Source organism: Oscarella lobularis, chromosome 11 (assembly GCF_947507565.1).
Source record: "Oscarella lobularis chromosome 11, ooOscLobu1.1, whole genome shotgun sequence".
NCBI lineage: Eukaryota > Metazoa > Porifera > Homoscleromorpha > Homosclerophorida > Oscarellidae > Oscarella > Oscarella lobularis.
In genome coordinates, this window is record NC_089185.1 from 1,005,595 (window position 1) to 1,022,302 (window position 16,708).

Sequence of the window (16,708 nt, forward strand, 5' to 3'; positions counted from 1 at the left end):
TACTTGTTATAAAAAAAATAAAATTTTATTTATCTATTGGGGCAGTATCGCGCGCTACGTGATTTTGTTCGCAACAAATTCACTTTTGAACCTTGTAGGGATTACACACGTGGCCCAATGAAGACATTCTCGTATTAATTAAATATTAGTGAAACTGATCAATCAAGAAGTCTCTCCATTGTCAACATGAACTATGTACTTATTTGACTTCTTGCACAGAGAACGACAAGCAGAGAAGGAAATCAACCCTCGCTTCATTGCAGCTCTCAATTGACAAAACGCCCAATACAGAATGCACCCACTGACAGCCATGACGGCAGCACCTCGAAAAGTCGTCCTTGCTCCATATCGCTCCCAAGCGATACCTCCTAGAATTCCTCCGCATCCACGTCCCAGACCCCAGTACACCGCGCTCACGATTGATAGAGAGCTAGCCTCCAGTCCGGGTGGAGCAATGTGCCGAGCGTACAACGTCGACACAGCCCACAGGAGAGCAAACGTAACACCGTGAAGAAGTTCGATTGCAAGAACTATCCAGGGATTCGATAGAAACGAGTAAGAAATAAAACGAAGAGCGTAGGCAAGAAAGACGATGTAGACGACGCCGCTGTGTCCAATTCGAGCAATAACTCGTCCGGAGATAAAGAACACAGGCACTTCGCCCATGCAAGTGAATGCTAATGACAAGCCAAGAAGCGTTTGATTAGCACCCAGGTCTTGGAGAAACCAAAACAGAAAATTATCAATGAGAATCATGAACATGGCTAGAGTCCAGATGGCGATGAGAAAAGCAATGATATTGGGATTGGAAAATATAGCTTTGAAGCGTTGTATGAAAGGCAGCAACTCCTTCTCGTTCTTTTCTTTGTCTTTGACAGGACTGCTAAGAGTCTTGCTTGGGCAAACAAAAAACGCGGCTATGATTCCCAAAGATGATACTGATATGAAGATGATAAACAACATTGTGTACTTGACATCACAAGGTGTTTCACCGTCTGCGACATAGCCGCCACCCACGGCTCCCAGACCCCAACCAACTGCACCCCAAAGACGCTGCTTACCATAGTCTCCTTTTCGTTCATTTCCTAGAGCTTGCATAGCAAAATGATCAGCCAGTGCTAGAGTAGGTGCAGCGAGAAATTCCCCTATTGCTACAATAATGGCAAGTTGCAGAAATTTGCTAACCTCTGCATCGATTCTGTTTTCCTCTACTTCCTCACATAAAGACGCTAATGTCAGATTGAAGGAGTCCAGCACTTCTGAAATCGAAAAATTCGCTTCCACCGATGTGCAATTGCAGCCTTGATGAATTGCTTTTGTGACCGAGCTTGGCCCAATCAGTCCCAAGATGGCCGTAAATGCAATAAAATTAAACGTCGAAACGATCCATATTACCCTGACTTTTCCTAACTTGTCACCCACCATTCCCCAAAGAGGCGTTGCAACGCAATTTACGAACGGACGAATACCTTGAACAATACCGTTCTGGGATGCCGATAGGCCAACAAACCGAAAGTAGACGGTCAAGAAGGGAAATATGCAGCCAGCTCCAAGCATGAAAATGAAATAATAGAGTTTGACAGGTAGGAGGTGAAGATCGAGGAAACATCGCCTCCGGTCTTGTTCTTTTGGAGCATTGTCGCTTGATTCTGAGCTCAAAACGCTTGAAGACTCGTTCTCCTGAGGTTGCAGGCATTCTTCATGGCTTCCTTGCTCCTCCGAGAGGGGTCCCTCAGTCTGAGCGTCGCCTTCTTTGTCTTCGGAACGCAGAAGTGTTGCAAGTTCTATGTCACCCGAGCTAGTAGACATGCAGCTAGCAATCCATTCCAGTGAAATGACGTCTTTCACATGCGGGAACTGCTACCCTTATCTATGCCTGGAATCTTTGCTGCAGCGTTCTCTCTGATCTCCTGTTGCCTGCTATCATCAGCTGAAAATGACATTGGGTTGGCACTGAAGGAACACCTGCAGGGATACTACTCTATCGGTAAATTGATAGCCTCGATTCGAGTGTCTCCTGACTCTTAGAGCAGGGGAAATGAGCTTCGAAGCGGCATACGACGAAGGCAAGAAAGCAGACCGCTCATTCTCATTCTCCTGCAGTCTTATAATTCCCCACATGAGAGCTTTCGTCAATGATTCACAGCACGGTACATTTTGACGCGCTTGAGGGCAAATGTGGGGATTATTGGATACTGGTCGTAGTTGCTGAATGTGTTGGCAATGTCGTCGTCCTTGGGTTGACTCCGAAGGAGGGATCCCAAGTGCCCAACTTAGTAATTTTGCTTGACACAAACGAAGAATCCGATTCTCTGTAGATTATCAACGGATCCGTCGAAATATTTGACGGCGGCGTTGAAAATCACCAGCTCGAAATGCACTATTTTCTACCTTTTGTCGGCAGTGACTCTCAGAACTACACTCTGCAAGGCGTAAAGCACATCAATGGCTCGGACTGCCTAAATCTGCTAAAGGTACTTGTGGTCTATGGATACACGTACCTGAATTGACCAGCTTCCATTTCAGATGAGCACAACCTTGTACACCTACGTACGACAAAAAAATACAACAGACAAAATTCTTATGACGGGAATTGTGAAGATTGATGCGCTAGGCATCCTAGCTCTCCTTGAGTCCATTAGAATTGCTGGAAACGTATGCCTTTACTTCTGGTTTGATTCCACTTCTGTGATGCCGTGCAGGGAACCGATGCTGACAAATTAGATGTGCTATTCGAATTTTCAAAATTTTTGCTCACGTCGGTTGAAAGCGATTGCCTAAATATGACAAACTGGGAAACCAGATTTTGGTACACGTGGGCTTCGGACGGAAAACAAGTATATAAGATAGATAGTAGTATTGATTTGATGAAGTTATTTGTTATATTAGGGGTTTTTACTTGACCTCATTCAACGACCTGACAGGTACAAATCAAACGACAGAACAGGAGCATTTGGTTAAAATTTGCCTTTCCAGACTTGAACTTCGTTTAGAACTTTACAGCGTGAATAAAACGCCAGAGGTACGCCGTCTTGGCAAATCAACCTATGTCTATCATCTCTGTCGATTTGCCTGCCTCAATTAAGGTCCACAAGCAATATCTTGATCTGAGCCAACTGCACGTTGACAAAGATCAAGTTAAAATGGGACCACTGGCACTGTCTAACAACTTTCTATCGGGTAAAGTCAACTCGGTCAACGTTGACCTTTCATTCAGGCTCAGCAATGGTAGCAATCACTTTCTTCCGGTAAAAAATCGCCTTTTTGTCCTATCTTCTACCTGCCTTTCTATAGACGCTTTTAGCAAACGCTTCAAAGGGAATTATCCCTGACATTTTCTCGCGCTACGGGGACATTTCTGCAGGAGCAGTTGGATACAAATTTGAAACTCGAACACCGATCGTGTACACGACTTACGCGTTTAAGGCAAGCTACGCTATCCTAAGCATTCATACGCAATCACATCTTTTTCTAGGTCGGTCTAAGTGAATATCGTTGGGCTATGATATCAGCTATGCGCTTTGTTGACAATGGCACTGGAGTAGCAACAAATCTCAAAATCGAAATTGTTGCCCTGCTTTATGGCAGCACCGACTCGCTAGCCTTTTCTTACGTGCAGTACCATGGCACCGAGCACCACCTGGATCCGCTCACGTCTGACTCAAAGACGAAAATGACACACGTGGGAAGTATTCACGGAAATCAGCGCTTGTTTGGAGCCGAGATTAGCTCTCTCACTCTAAACATGACTATAGAGTGTCAGGCGCCAACCGACCAATTTGCCTTGCTTGATCAAGAGGGAAAAACGGTCATTCACACTACAGTTCTGGGAGAGTGCTACTCTTATGATCGCGATACGGGCGCAACGTTTGTGTGCTCTAACTGCGCCCTTCTCGAAGTAAAGACCCTGTAAACAAGCTGTGGCACAGGAAGCAAAATAAAAACGAACTGTGTGGGAAAATTTGTTGGGGGGACCTCATAATGGTTAATCGGTGTCAGGTGCACTTTAGTTTGTTCAATTAATAATTTTCGCTGCGAAGTCTTACCATTCGGCGAAAATCTTCCAACGCCGCTCTGTGAGCACTCCACATGCATAAACCCTGGCCAACTCTTCGCCGATTCTTACCTCAAGCCTCTGTCACTTCCTGTTCCTCGACGGTGCTCTATCTCACTGATGCCTCGCTCAATATCTGGAAGTAGAAGAGAGCACAGCTCCTTGTCCACGTTGGCAACCGCATAGAGCGGTTTGAAAGCCAGTGCCTAAAACAGGAATGCGCCTATTTTCCGCATCCATCGCTGAACTGCATTATACTTGTGACGTCTCCAAGTTTGATGTGAGGTACGTTCGAAAAAGTGTAAGCAGTTGCGATCTGTCGTCAAAACGATGAGCATCTCATCGTAGCGAATTTTCGAGTGCAAATCATACGTTGAAAGTATGGCTGTATTCTGTCGACACGCTTTCAACATTACCGTCAGCACGTCAATAACTGTGTTAGAGAGAGAGGGTCAATGAACGGACAGTCTTTGTGTGCAAACCTCTGTACCGAGTTGTTGCATCCGCTGCGGCAGACTGCTGGAAGACCACCTTTCACATGCTAAGAGGCAGGCTAATGTGACGGGTAGCAAGAGCGATGCATCGCTGCAAGCCAAAATGAGCGAGAAAACTCCACAAATACAAAAAAAAAGACAAACCTGGCTATTTGCCCACCCGAACTAGTGGCAGCAAAGGTACTCTTTAAGAAATTTAGAATCTTGCAAGATACAGACACATCACACTGTGATTATTCTGCAGAGAAGAGGACTTACGAGGACAAGTTCATTGGGATGTTTCGGGAGAACGAGAAAACGATCCGTGATTATTTCCATGGACAACCGTCGGGAATCTCTAATACACGTACTTGAAGTGAGATAAATACAACGCAGAATCGGCCTGACCTCAACTGCTGGCTTGACCCCACAGGGCATTTGACGGTCAGCAACTCCTAGGAACGATTTTATGAATGCGTGATGTATCAGTAGCTATAATACCTCAAATCCGCTAGTTAAGTCAGATGCTGTGCGATCCTTTTAGGAAATTTCCACGTAAATAGAAAAACGTCTTGCCTATTGTTTTCCTTACCTGAAGGTGCGCGAGCAAAAATTGTTGAAACAATTCTTTGTACTTTCTCTTCACAAAGCCGGTATGATCCGGTGGAAGACAGCTCAGTCCTTGCAAAAACTACACAGACACGTCTTCATCGTTCCTTCTAAACGCCGTGATTTATCTAAGTACCAAGCACACAGTACGTCGTTGCCAAGTTGACAATGCAGGCGAAATCACTTTCTTTCGTTGGGGGAAAACTCTGTCGAGCAATCGAGGTAGCAAGCACCGGTGGTCATGCTGAAATCCCAGATAGAGACGCAGATCAATACTACTAAACATTGGCTCACCGAAGAATACAGCATTCTACTGCAGTATTTGACCAGGATGCCACAAAATACGCACACCATTCGAATTGCCTCTGGTAACGGAGCGCTGCTCAACAGAACGGCGTCCAAGTGCTTTGTTATGTCTCCAAGATAAGACAATAATCTCTCTTTTATATTATCCGCGTTAGTAGCCGATGCTTCCATCTATGACCGGAGTAAAATCGAAAGATTAAATACGACAGTGGATACCTCCGTGAAATGAAGATCGCCCAGGGTCATTATAAAACTGTGCAAACACCGCTCGGCAGGAAACGACGCGTAGATGTCATCTGCTCTTTCCCGAAACTAAAGAGAGCCTCATTCTTTTCCCAATGTTATGTACCAATTAACTTTACCTGTTTTTCGGCAACATCTCTAACTTGTTCTATTTTCAGTATCTGATCTGAGATGTCTTCTAGGGAGTTTTGAAGCATCGTCTTAGTGGCCACATTTTTCGAAGATCCATCAAGGACAAAAGTGAGAAAACATCGAATCCAAATAGATATGAGCTGAGTCTGGAAATTGTGAAGTTCACAGAGCTTCTTCGTAGCAACGCGGTCGGACAGCAATCGTTCAAGAAGAGGAATTAAAAAGCTGAATAAAAAATAGTTAAACGAGGTAAACAGTATCAAACTGCAGTACCTGTAAGATAAATCGGCCGCCAGAATGAAATCATCTGCTAGTCTCCTCAAACCTTGATCCAAGGAGAAATTTCTAGAAGAATTGTGACGTGTCCTTGTTATTAATTGACGCCTCTTTTTGAATAACAAAACGATTACATAGAATTTGATAGAAAGAACATCTCGGCGCAAAGAGAAGCCAAGGCTACTTTGACTGTAGAAGAAAGGTGCTGATGCCTTGCCTTGGTTTTGAGACAAGGCAACACGTGATTCCACAAAGAACCTGCAAATTCTGCACAGACTGTGCACTAACAATAACGCTGAACTAACAGAATCGCACCTTTCGACGTCTTCTCAGTAGCCGAGTACCTGTCAAACAAAAACTAATCAACAGTCACGTCTTGTCCTTCGTCGCACTTGTTCTTTCTCTTTCGAAAGCAGCTCGTTACAGCATTCAAGCAACTCAAGGTCACAAGAAGTTCGTTCTCTTTGCTGCTTGATAACAGAACCGACAATCCTGACCCTGTATAAAAATAAATGTTTGTATTCGCTTCATTCCGAGGGAATTTGGACTGGTCGACAAACCGAGTAAAAGATGCTCGCAGCCTCGTAGAGGCGTTTCGCTTTTGCTTACGAGACATTTCACTTGCTCGAGATACTCGGCGATAAGAAACCAAATTTCCTTTGCTTCTTTAGCTTTGCCATTATACGATCTGTACATACGACTCATGAATAGGAGAGAAAACATGAGGAGAGGGGTAGAGAGACACCTATGACAAATAGGATAAAAAACACGAGGAGAGGGATACAGAGAAGCATACAACATGAGGAGAGGGGTAGAGAGAAGCCCATGACTCATAAACAGGCTAGAAAACAAGGGGAGAAAGGTAGAGAGAAGCCTATGACTCGTAAATAGGATAGAAAACATGAGGAGAGGTAGAGAGGCCTACGACTCATAAATAGGATAGAAAACATGAGAAGAGGTGTAGGGAGACACCTATGACTCATAAATAAAAGAGAAAACATGCAGAGAAGGGTAGCCAGAAGCCTATGGCTCATAAACAGGATAGAAAACATGAGGAGAGGGGTAGGGAGTGCTGACAGACAAAATCGGTCTATTTCTCTTACTCACTTGCACCAGTTGTCAAAGAGAGCGCAGGACGACTTGACGACATCGTTGCAAATATCCCTATCGTTACTTGTAAGAGACATAAGAGCGAAATAACCTAAACCAGTTTACTGAAAGTAGAGTCCTAATGCAATCTTAGCAGCTAACCCCAAAAAACTCTTCTCTGCTTGCCCACATTCAAATTCTTCTCCGTTGAAAGAAGCTCCAATAGCTGGGTCATTTTTCCTCCCTGAAAAATTCGAGTATCAGGTTGCTCTCTTTCGTATATTAATTCTGGACTTACTGCGTCTGATGCTTCTGCCATGCATGAAAGAGCGAGAAACATGGTAAGAAAATTCGTTAGCCCAATTTCTGTCAAATCTTGCATTCTCCTCCTATGAAATCTTGAATATATCCTACAAGCAAAAATCATCTACGTGTCAATACATTAGATTGCCAACTAGCCACACCGAGATTTGAGCTGTTTCTGTACACTCGAGTTAGACGTGCTTAGCAAACATAAGGCTATTCGAAGAAACCATTGAAAAGACGTGAAACGTAGCGCCGTGCTAAAGAGCATATGAGCATGCAAAGAGAAAGACTCACGGCACCCCACCTAGCTTGTTTCAAATTGCATACATCTTTCACATCTGTGACAAGTTCCTCCAAGGAACTGAAATAAAAAATAGTCCATTTGAGACAAGCATATTATATTGAGTGCGAGTATGATTTGAGTTGAGTACCTGGCTATTCTGTAGCTATCAGTCGACTGATTGAGCATTGTAAATCTTTCATTCTACGCCAGAATATTTTTTAATTTTTTAATGCAACGTTGGAACTAGACGTGGATGCAGAAAGAATTACCAGTCGTTTGCTGTATATTTCCCACAGAGGTCCCCAAATGGAAGTGATGGCGTCTAATCCTATAGACCACAATTGGCAGAGTGCATACAGATGGCACAAACATTTCCGAGAGAAATTCTCTGACATCTTAACCTAGAGACGAAACTATGAGAGCACGGAAATCAAAGGCAAACTCGATGTTATGTACGTACGTCAGACGAGACGAAAGAATGCTTAATTAGTTCTTCAACGAAGACCCAGTTGCTGTCAAGAGTCGCGTTTTCAACGCTCCTATCTCTTCCATATACATCAAAGGAGAAAAGGAGAGAAAGCTGATACAAGGCAAACCAGCAGAACTCTATTGTGTCTGTTAAAGAAATGAGCCATAAAGCCCTTAATGTTCAATATAAAGACCTACTTTCATTCATCTCTGCGTTGAGAAACAACTTCGTTAGAAGTGACGAGGAAAGCGACCAGAATGACTGCAGACATAAACGGCTTATATGACCTGGAATCCTTTGGTTAATTTGCCTACAGGAGATGATTCTCTTTCGCTTCGCCACTGAGTCAAGCGAAGTAGAGCTACCCACAGTAGCTTCATATCTAAGCAGGAAAACATTTCCTCGTTCTGAAACAAAGTACAGGAAAAAAACATTAAAATGTAGGACCCGCTCTTCCCAGTGCATGAGTTATACCTTCAGCTTCTTTGCACACAGAAGCAGATCCTCTACAAGAGAAATAACTTCGGCATTTACAGATGAACTGTCGTCGCAATAGCCTAAAATTCATAATAAATAAATACTGAAAACATCAGGAAAGGGTGTGGAGTAGCCTATGACTCATAAATAAATACTAAGGAAAGGGCTGAAATCATGTTTTCAACCGTCCTCCTTGTAGAAATTAATAAGGAAAGGGCTAAAATCACGTTTTCAACCTTCCTCCTAGTAGAAATTAATAAATTTGTCTGCAGACAAATTTTGTTATATGATTTTATATATGAGACTACTACAATCGCAATTTCATAGCTCCCCGTCGCGTCGTTTGACCGTTAAAAGATGAAAAAATGCGCCTCTTTCACGTAGCAAATTTTTAAAAATTTAAAAAGGTTACGACACTTGATACAAATCCCACGGAAGACGCCTGTTGGTGCTATGGAGATTTATCCGGTATCAGAGGTATCTCACAGGCGCAGCGGAACTAATGACTAGGAAGGCCGGAGCCCTTGTCGGGTGAGGAGAATGACCGACCACCGGGCCATGATGGTCAAACCCTTGGGGAGAGTTTCCAACTCCCTTCTATCCTAGCCAAGAGCTCATGCTCCTGCTACTGATAGGTATATGGAAACGCTGGGTATATATATAACAACCCTGCCGGGGTCACTTCCACTGCAGCTGTTCACCACAAAAGGTGCGCTGATTGAACCAAAACACTCTCAATCAGCCGCAAATACGTTTCTGATCACACAAACAAACGAATTTTGTCGCAACTCAATCTAGAAACGCGAAAAAACGACAATAAAACGCGTGCCACGTACGAAAGGCACGCCCTGTCACGCTACATATGACGTCAGTTGAATGCATGACAAAATGCCTCATAGAAGCAAGTAGAGGCAAAGAATTCGCAGCGAAGTGCATTGCGGGTCTATTCTAAAGACATTCAGTCGCTATTTAGAGGCGAAAAGCGAACGGATGCGTAGTAACGACGATATGCTTGATCAGCAAAATCTAGGTGATATATGCCGCCTCTATAAACAGGCATAGCGAAACGTGCGCTACGCCTAAACGGGATCAGACGCTACATGACTGAGTACTGGCGCGCCGCGCGCCGGCACTCGTTGACTGCCTCCTCCTTGTAGAAATTAACATGCAGTGTACAGTGTAGAGTCAATAGGAGCGACTCAAAATCACTTGCCTTCCGTTTCCTGTCTTGAGAGCACTTCCACAACAGTCCAACGTATCAACAACTTAAATCGAAACACTGGAGTCGACTTTAACGTCGTGGGATCCTTCATAGAAGATAAGGACGTGTCCGATAAACGACCGGCGTGCCGAAGAAGAATCTTTAGGTTTCTCGTCAGCAAATCTCTCGTCGACACATTGTCTTTATAGCAAAGGCACGTCGTCGAGCTTTCCAATCCGGATCTGAGGATATTGTCTGCTGAGCTATTCACAATTAAGTTGCTCTACCTGAAAATGCGCGATTTCATGAATTCCAAGAATTCTTCGCATTCTCCTATGATTTGCGCTTCGTCGTCGCTCGCCGTTTGGCCGGTAAGTCGGTTTATGTTCTGCCTGAGCAGCGAGAAGAGTCTGTCGGCATGCTGGGCAGTGTTTTCCGAACAGAAACTCGCGCCGAAGAGAACTGCCGCACCGCGAGGAGCGGAGAGCTCGGGTTCGACTCCAGATAGCAGCCTAGCACATCCCTTGAACCTTTTAGAAACAATCTATCGAGGTACTGAACCTGTGGAGACCGCCAGTACGCAAGAAATTCTCCAGGATTGAAGAGGTGGCTTCGCACTTGCGCACAGTGACGCTCCGTATCAAAATAGGCAAATTGACCAATGTCGGGAGAAGATAGACCTTTTCGTAAGAGAAATGAGTCGAGGCGGTCTGCTTCGTCGGGAAAACGATACGCATTAGACGAATGGTTCACCGGAAAAAAGGAGTACGAGTTCGGCGATTTGACTCGGGCTTTCGTGAGAAAAGCGGACAAGGCGCTTGAATGGCTTTCGAAAAAGGCGTCCGAATTCGTCAACGCCGTGGAAAGCGCGGATACCCAAAGGAGGATCGCCAGTGAAACCGAAAGCGGTGGCAATCGTGTTCGCGAGCGTTCGCAGGCAAGCGGCGGTCATACACCTGTGTCCGCTGCTACTGGACCCAGTTCATCAGCGTCTAGTTCCTCTGACAGTGACGGCCGTGTTGATGTAGAATTGGTACGCGATCGAGTTCCGGAATTGTCTAACTGGGCTCCGCGAGGTCTTCTGTTTCTTTTCGCAGGTATGGGATTCTCTCATGAACAGAGCGTATTACTTCGGCCAGCATTACAAGTCGCGCGGACTTCTGACGAAAGAAGAGTTCGACGAGTGCGAGGTACGCTGAGTCTTCAGTGTCCTAAAAAAGTTGACGTCAAATTCCGTACCAGCCCTTTCTCTTCGTTGGTTTGCCTGCATTGACGTTGTTTGAAGCCGCTCTGCGATCTGTTGGACATAAGGGATTGGTTCTGGCTGCTGGGTACAGCTCTCATTCCTCAGATACACCTAAATGTGAAAAAATGAGAGTTTTTGTTCCAGGATAGAAGTAGATGAGAAATCTTACCCGCCGGAACACAGTAAAATTTATGAATGCCTTGCCTTACTTCGCGACGAGCTGGAAATCTTGAAGTTGACGGATTTGGAATTGGAAGTCACAAGACAGATTCTCCTGTTCAGTTCGGCTCCTGATAAAGAGGTGCACAATACTGTACTTCCTTGACCGTTATAAGATACCTGTTCACGTGCTACGTAGGTTCAAAGAAAAGACGAAGTTTCTGAGTCAAGACTGGTTTTAATTAATAGACTGGTGGCAAAGGCAAACAGCGTTTCCTCCAGCCTCACCCAAATGCCGTTTTTCAAAGAGCATTTCAAAGGGATTATGTACAGATTAGCTAATTTCTCACCACATTAATTAATACTAAATTTGTAAAAAATCTAGAGTTTGATCTTCGTATCTCGTCACCACCCTTCCCCTTTTTCTCTCCAAGGTTTGGGGCACTATCACCTCATCCTCAAAAAAAGACATGACATAAGTACGTACATCTGTCCCACACGCATCACATCACTGTAGACACCCATCCTCCCACCCCACCTCACTTACTGTGTCACAGCAAACTATTCTTTTATTTCCACAGTTGCTTGTTTACGGTGTCCTTCCCCGTACCGTCACCTTTATTGCTCTACTGTTTACAGCAGCCTACCCATTTACGTTAATGATCCTTCTTGCGTCTACTATCATGACTGGTTCATTGAAAAATACAACTTATACCGCTCAAGCCAAAGTGAAGCTCTATGAGCATTACAGCGGCAGGGCATCAAACGAAACTGGAGAAGGAACCTTTATTTTTGTTAGGATCATTGGCCAGCCAAATTATGCTACGAGCAATTCCGCCAGTAAGCAATTTGAACAGCTGATCACAGGTAAGTGCATCTTTAGACGAGATAGCTATCTGTGAGAACTCAGTTCCCCATTTGTTGTGGCCAAACGTTAGGACAGAACAAAGTTTGAAATTGCTGCGTAGTGACTGAAGTTGTTAGCAATAGTACAGATTCAGACGGGGGTTCAAAGAAATAATTATCTGCGCTTGGTTCTGGCAGGACACTTAGTTTGATAAAAGAACAAATTTTGGGAGACCGTCACCGTTTGAAATGTTTGAAGCCGGCAATTTAACTATACTTAGGCCAGCTACTACAAATCCAATACCAATCATGTTACGCTATCAATATTAAATGTGACTGGCCGTCATTCTTCCTAACAACATTTAGGCAACTGAGAACATTTAGTTAAGATCCCGTTTTAGCTGGCCTTGAATACCAGGGGTAATGAGTAAACATAGATAAACAGACAGACATACAGGGGGACACAAACACGCTCACGCCACTTCCATTGGAGACGAGGAGACGACGACGATGACACCGAGGAGAAAGAAGACGACGACGACGACGACAGCTATTGAGGAAGATTATACCAACCAGACTGTTGTTGTTGCTGGGGAGGTGGCGGCGGCGGAAAACCGCTGTAGCCGCTTGGTTGTCCCGCTCCGCCCCATCCTTGACCTCCTTGAGAGCCTTGTCCTCTCGCCCTGCCCATCATTACAGGCCCGTAGTTTGCAGGCGGCGATGGTTTAAACCTCTTCGCCTCGTTTCCATGCGAAGAGTCAAAATGCGGTCTTGTCCTACCTCGGCTCTGACCACCGCGTCCACCGCGTCCACCGCGTCCACCACCAAAGCCACTACCGCCTCTTCCGCCCCTTCCAAAGCCTCTTCCACCGGCAAAGTCGCCTCTTCCACCCCCAAAGCCGCCTCTTCCACCCCCAAAACCACCTCTTCCACCCCCAGGGCCACCTCTTCCGCCTCCAAAGCCACCTCTCCCACTCCCAGATGCACTTCTTCCGCCTCCAAATCCACCTCTTGCTCGGTCAGCGCCTCTGCCTCTCATGCCACCGCCGCCGCCGCGGTTAAAAGGAAAGCCACGCACAGGAGGCGGCGTTGGACCCCCAAAACCAGACCTTTTACCGTCCATATGCCTATTGGGATGACCGCCTCGAGGTCCCATACCACGTCCCGTGCCACCGCGCCCCGTGCCACCGCGCCTTCCTCCTCTCATAGCCATAGGAGGCGGGCCGCCGCGAAACGGAGGCTGCGGAGGATAAAAACTATCGTAATACTCGTCAGGCGGCGGCGGCGGTGGCGGCCCATCGTAGTAGTGCGGTGGCGGTGGCAGCGGATGGTCGCTGTAGTCAAAAAACGACTCGCGGGGTCCTGATTGACTCTTTCGCTGTTCGCGTTTCTTCTCCTTCGCTCGTTCGCTCTGAGGTTTTGCCAACGTGACTTCAATGATAACGTCATCGACCTCCCTTCCGTTCATCTCTTCAATCGCCTTCAGCGCCTGCTCGCGTTTTTCATAGTATATGAAAGCAAAGTCCTTGATCTTTCGAACGCGATAGACTTCGCCAAACTGGGAAAAAATTTCCTTTAGCCTCTCTTCCGTCGTATTCATATTCAAATTCTTTACGTAGACGTTGCGAACCTGTAGTAAAACCAAAAAAAAACGTCAGCCAATACACGCATTCATACAACACTCTCTCCTTACAGTGGCCATGACCTCCTCTGTTGGTTCGTCCATTGGTTCAGCCCAGTCACTACTAACAACGCTGCCCCATGCCATCACTTGACCATTTCTGAGCAAGCGTCTCGCATTTGAGGCCGCCTGGTGACTCTCAAATTCAACAAAGACGTAGCCGCGATTTCGATTTCGATTCGCCGGATCCATGTAGGCAAACACTTCGACAAGACCGCGTAACCTGCCCTTAAATTCCTGCAATATTTCGTCCTGATTCTTCTGCTTTGGAATCGATCCGACAAATATGCGACGATTGGCGACGGACGCGCGCACGCCCAGCCGTCGCCCCGGCCTAATTTCGAATCCATTGCACTGTCTGATTGCTGATTCGGCATCCTTCTTTGAGCAATAGACAACAAAGGCATAGCCGCGATTCTCTCCCGTCGACGCATCAATAATGATGCGCACTTCGTACAGACGACCACACTGCTCCAAAACCGGAACCAATTCGTCTTCAAACACATCAGGAGGAATCTTACCAACAAAGATCTGGAAGCAACGAAAAATTTATCAGATCATGTATATGATGTAGAGATCCCTTTTACTGGGTTTTTTACCTCGCATCCATCTCCCGGCGGTCTGTCCGCTTCCCAATTCGGCGGCGGTCCACCGTACTTGCGTTGACCCGGCGTCACTGTCATCGCATAGCCCGTTCTATCCGTCAGCGTCTTCACTCGATCAGGATCCGGTGCAACGAATTGAGCAGCAATTCCACCGCCGGCGATAGCGTCCTCCCCGCTCCCGCCGCCCCCTTGGGCCTCTTCGACTTTCACGGCCCCTGCCGCGGCCGCAGCCGGCGGCGGCAGAACGGAGGCCCCCGCGCCGTACGACTGAATAATTTTGCATAGACGCGAACTCGCGTCGACAGCGGCGACGTCGCCGGCGGCGAACTCGTCTAGAACAGCAACGGCCGTTTCGGGCGAAATCGTCGCGAGACGGTCGAGCGCGCGATCGTCCAAATCGTTTTCGCCGACGAGTCGCTGCTGCAGGAGCGGCAAAAGTCGACCGAAAACCGTGTCGGAGATGCCGCGCTGCGCCATTCGGCGATGGATCGTCGATCCAATGAAGGTCTGCTGTTGTTGTAACGGCGGCGGCGCCTGGAGCTGCTGCATCGCGTCCTGGCGCGACGAGGACGTCTCCTCGCTCGGTTTCTTCACCTGCTGCGTTTCGCTGTAGAAACCGTCGCCGGGGAGTTGATCGCTCGACCAATCCGTCGAAGCGGCGGAGTAAAACGTGCCGTAGACTAGCGTGTGGAGGCAAAATCGCGAATCGATCCTTCTAGGGACGGTTTTGCTGTACCTTTTGGCGATTCGTCGTCATCGTACGTCGGCTCGGCTTCGCTCGTGCCGTATTGAGCGTAATAGTTCGCCATTTCGACGGCCTTTTACTAAGTCGCTAATGCGCAAGCGTTGAACGGAACTCGCGCCCTCCCGTATGCCAACAATTGCACGTGACGTACTCTTCTTTGCTACTTCCCTCGTCGTTGCAGTTCTTCTACTTTCCATGTCGAACACGACGACCCCGCGCCACCGTCCGAAAGGCGAATCAGCTCGCCGCACCGTCAAACTCTACACGGGAATCGAAATACCTCTCGTCGGTCTCGGCACGTGGAAGAGCAAGCCGGGCGAAGTGAAACGAGCCGTCGAGCACGCAATCGACGTCGGCTATCGTCACATCGACTGCGCCTACATCTACGGAAACGAAAGAGAAATCGGCGAGGCGTTCAAGACGAAAATCGGCACGACGATCGAACGAAAAGACATTTTCGTTACGTCGAAGCTGTGGAACACGCGTCATCATCCGGACGACGTTCGCCCGTCGCTTCAGGAGTCGTTGGATCGACTCCAATTGGACTATATCGATCTGTATCTCATTCACTGGCCGACCGGCTTCGAACGCGGCGAAGCGCTCTTTCCTCGCAACGAAGACGGTACAGTGCGCTACGACACGACGCACTACATGGACACGTGGCGCGAAATGGAGAAGCTCGTCGACGACGGTCTCGTCAAGCACATAGGCCTCTCGAATTTCAATGCTAGACAGACGAGAGAGGTGAGATAGCATCTCTGTGTTTTGAGGAGGAGGTCCTACTCACGTGAGATTCCTCGTCCTCTCCAGGTTCATGAAAAGTCTCGCATTAAGCCGGCCGTTCTTCAGTGCGAGTCTCATCCGTATTTGACTCAGGCTCGGCTTGTTGACGTGTGCCGAGAATTGAATGTTGTGTTTGAGGCATATAGTCCACTTGGAAGTCCAGATAGGCCTTGGGCAAAGCCTGGCGAACCGGCGCTCTTGCTCGATCCCAAGCTCGACGCCGTCGCCAAGAAGTACGGAAAGTCTCCCGCACAGGTGTTGATTCGCTATCAGATTGAACGCGATTTGGTCGTGCTGCCGAAGAGTGTGACGCCATCTAGAATAGAAGAGAATTTCCAGGTCAGAGTGTGGAATTCCTGTCTTCCTTTTTTTTACTTTAGTAAAGGTGTGGGATTTTGAGCTGTCTGATGAAGATTTGGCCACTGTGGAGTCATTCGATAGAAACTGGAGAGCGTGTCTTCCGAAAATTAAGGCGAGATACTTGGACTCTGCCGCTCAAACAGCCAGCCAGTTATTGGGTCTTTTCTAGAATGCCAAAGGGGAAGAAGTGCCAAGAGACGTGGCTCATCCTTATTACCCATTCGGTGATCCGTTCTAAGAAGTGTGGAGAACGAAGCATGCCAAGCTGAAACAGACGTCTTTGCTTGATTTGATTTCAGTGTAACTACCTGTTCTGTGATGTACAATTATAAGGTTGATCCTCGTTATGACCTTTTGTTGTGGCG

The 16,708-nt window shown here is 46.8% G+C and overlaps 6 protein-coding genes across 7 annotated transcripts; 3 read left to right on the forward strand and 3 right to left on the reverse strand.

The window, feature by feature from the left end:
• Window positions 1-23: 23 nt before the first annotated feature.
• LOC136193400 (major facilitator superfamily domain-containing protein 6-like) lies at window positions 24-3,878 on the reverse strand. Its single transcript, XM_065982295.1, has 2 exons — window positions 2,502-3,878; window positions 24-2,423 (listed from the first exon to the last, which is right to left on the reverse strand). Exon 2 carries the CDS (start codon window positions 1,807-1,809, stop codon window positions 163-165), a length of 1,647 nt encoding a protein of 548 aa, XP_065838367.1. The 5' UTR covers window positions 1,810-2,423; window positions 2,502-3,878; the 3' UTR covers window positions 24-162.
• On the forward strand, window positions 1,864-4,034 carry LOC136193402 (uncharacterized). Its single transcript, XM_065982296.1, has 11 exons — window positions 1,864-1,987; window positions 2,034-2,150; window positions 2,206-2,264; window positions 2,319-2,474; window positions 2,527-2,655; window positions 2,703-2,837; window positions 2,890-2,924; window positions 2,977-3,022; window positions 3,087-3,248; window positions 3,295-3,426; window positions 3,476-4,034. Exons 1-11 carry the CDS (start codon window positions 1,873-1,875, stop codon window positions 3,911-3,913), a joined length of 1,524 nt encoding a protein of 507 aa, XP_065838368.1. The 5' UTR covers window positions 1,864-1,872; the 3' UTR covers window positions 3,914-4,034.
• Window positions 3,934-10,721, reverse strand: LOC136193392 (protein MMS22-like). The gene is made up of 34 exons (XM_065982284.1): window positions 10,480-10,721; window positions 10,206-10,430; window positions 9,931-10,160; window positions 8,715-8,797; window positions 8,555-8,647; window positions 8,438-8,501; window positions 8,232-8,386; window positions 8,041-8,172; window positions 7,920-7,972; window positions 7,793-7,849; window positions 7,647-7,745; window positions 7,481-7,592; window positions 7,345-7,426; window positions 7,201-7,294; window positions 6,890-6,934; window positions 6,654-6,838; window positions 6,486-6,591; window positions 6,409-6,437; window positions 6,228-6,360; window positions 6,091-6,162; window positions 5,805-6,042; window positions 5,659-5,754; window positions 5,431-5,613; window positions 5,273-5,380; window positions 5,120-5,218; window positions 5,029-5,064; window positions 4,936-4,982; window positions 4,807-4,885; window positions 4,693-4,751; window positions 4,545-4,639; window positions 4,427-4,487; window positions 4,313-4,370; window positions 4,127-4,260; window positions 3,934-4,074 (listed from the first exon to the last, which is right to left on the reverse strand). The coding sequence occupies exons 1-34, from the start codon at window positions 10,653-10,655 to the stop codon at window positions 4,020-4,022; spliced, it is 3,573 nt and encodes a 1,190-aa protein (XP_065838356.1). The 5' UTR covers window positions 10,656-10,721; the 3' UTR covers window positions 3,934-4,019.
• LOC136193415 (uncharacterized) lies at window positions 9,810-11,723 on the forward strand. 2 transcript variants are annotated; one of them, XM_065982313.1, is made up of 8 exons: window positions 9,810-10,289; window positions 10,348-10,470; window positions 10,515-10,604; window positions 10,659-10,951; window positions 11,016-11,108; window positions 11,161-11,249; window positions 11,309-11,465; window positions 11,523-11,723. In XM_065982313.1, exons 3-8 carry the CDS (start codon window positions 10,580-10,582, stop codon window positions 11,679-11,681), a joined length of 816 nt encoding a protein of 271 aa, XP_065838385.1. In that variant the 5' UTR covers window positions 9,810-10,289; window positions 10,348-10,470; window positions 10,515-10,579; the 3' UTR covers window positions 11,682-11,723. The 2 variants fall into 2 exon arrangements, with proteins under 2 accessions (XP_065838385.1, XP_065838384.1); XM_065982312.1 differs by having other exon boundaries at window positions 10,348-10,604.
• On the reverse strand, window positions 11,542-15,850 carry LOC136193398 (heterogeneous nuclear ribonucleoprotein Q-like). Its single transcript, XM_065982292.1, has 4 exons — window positions 15,192-15,850; window positions 14,450-15,135; window positions 13,863-14,381; window positions 11,542-13,799 (listed from the first exon to the last, which is right to left on the reverse strand). Exons 1-4 carry the CDS (start codon window positions 15,262-15,264, stop codon window positions 12,720-12,722), a joined length of 2,358 nt encoding a protein of 785 aa, XP_065838364.1. The 5' UTR covers window positions 15,265-15,850; the 3' UTR covers window positions 11,542-12,719.
• LOC136193408 (aldo-keto reductase family 1 member A1-like) lies at window positions 15,318-16,691 on the forward strand. The gene is made up of 4 exons (XM_065982303.1): window positions 15,318-15,944; window positions 16,011-16,322; window positions 16,369-16,455; window positions 16,513-16,691. The coding sequence occupies exons 1-4, from the start codon at window positions 15,327-15,329 to the stop codon at window positions 16,579-16,581; spliced, it is 1,086 nt and encodes a 361-aa protein (XP_065838375.1). The 5' UTR covers window positions 15,318-15,326; the 3' UTR covers window positions 16,582-16,691.
• The last annotated feature ends 17 nt before the right edge of the window (window positions 16,692-16,708 follow it).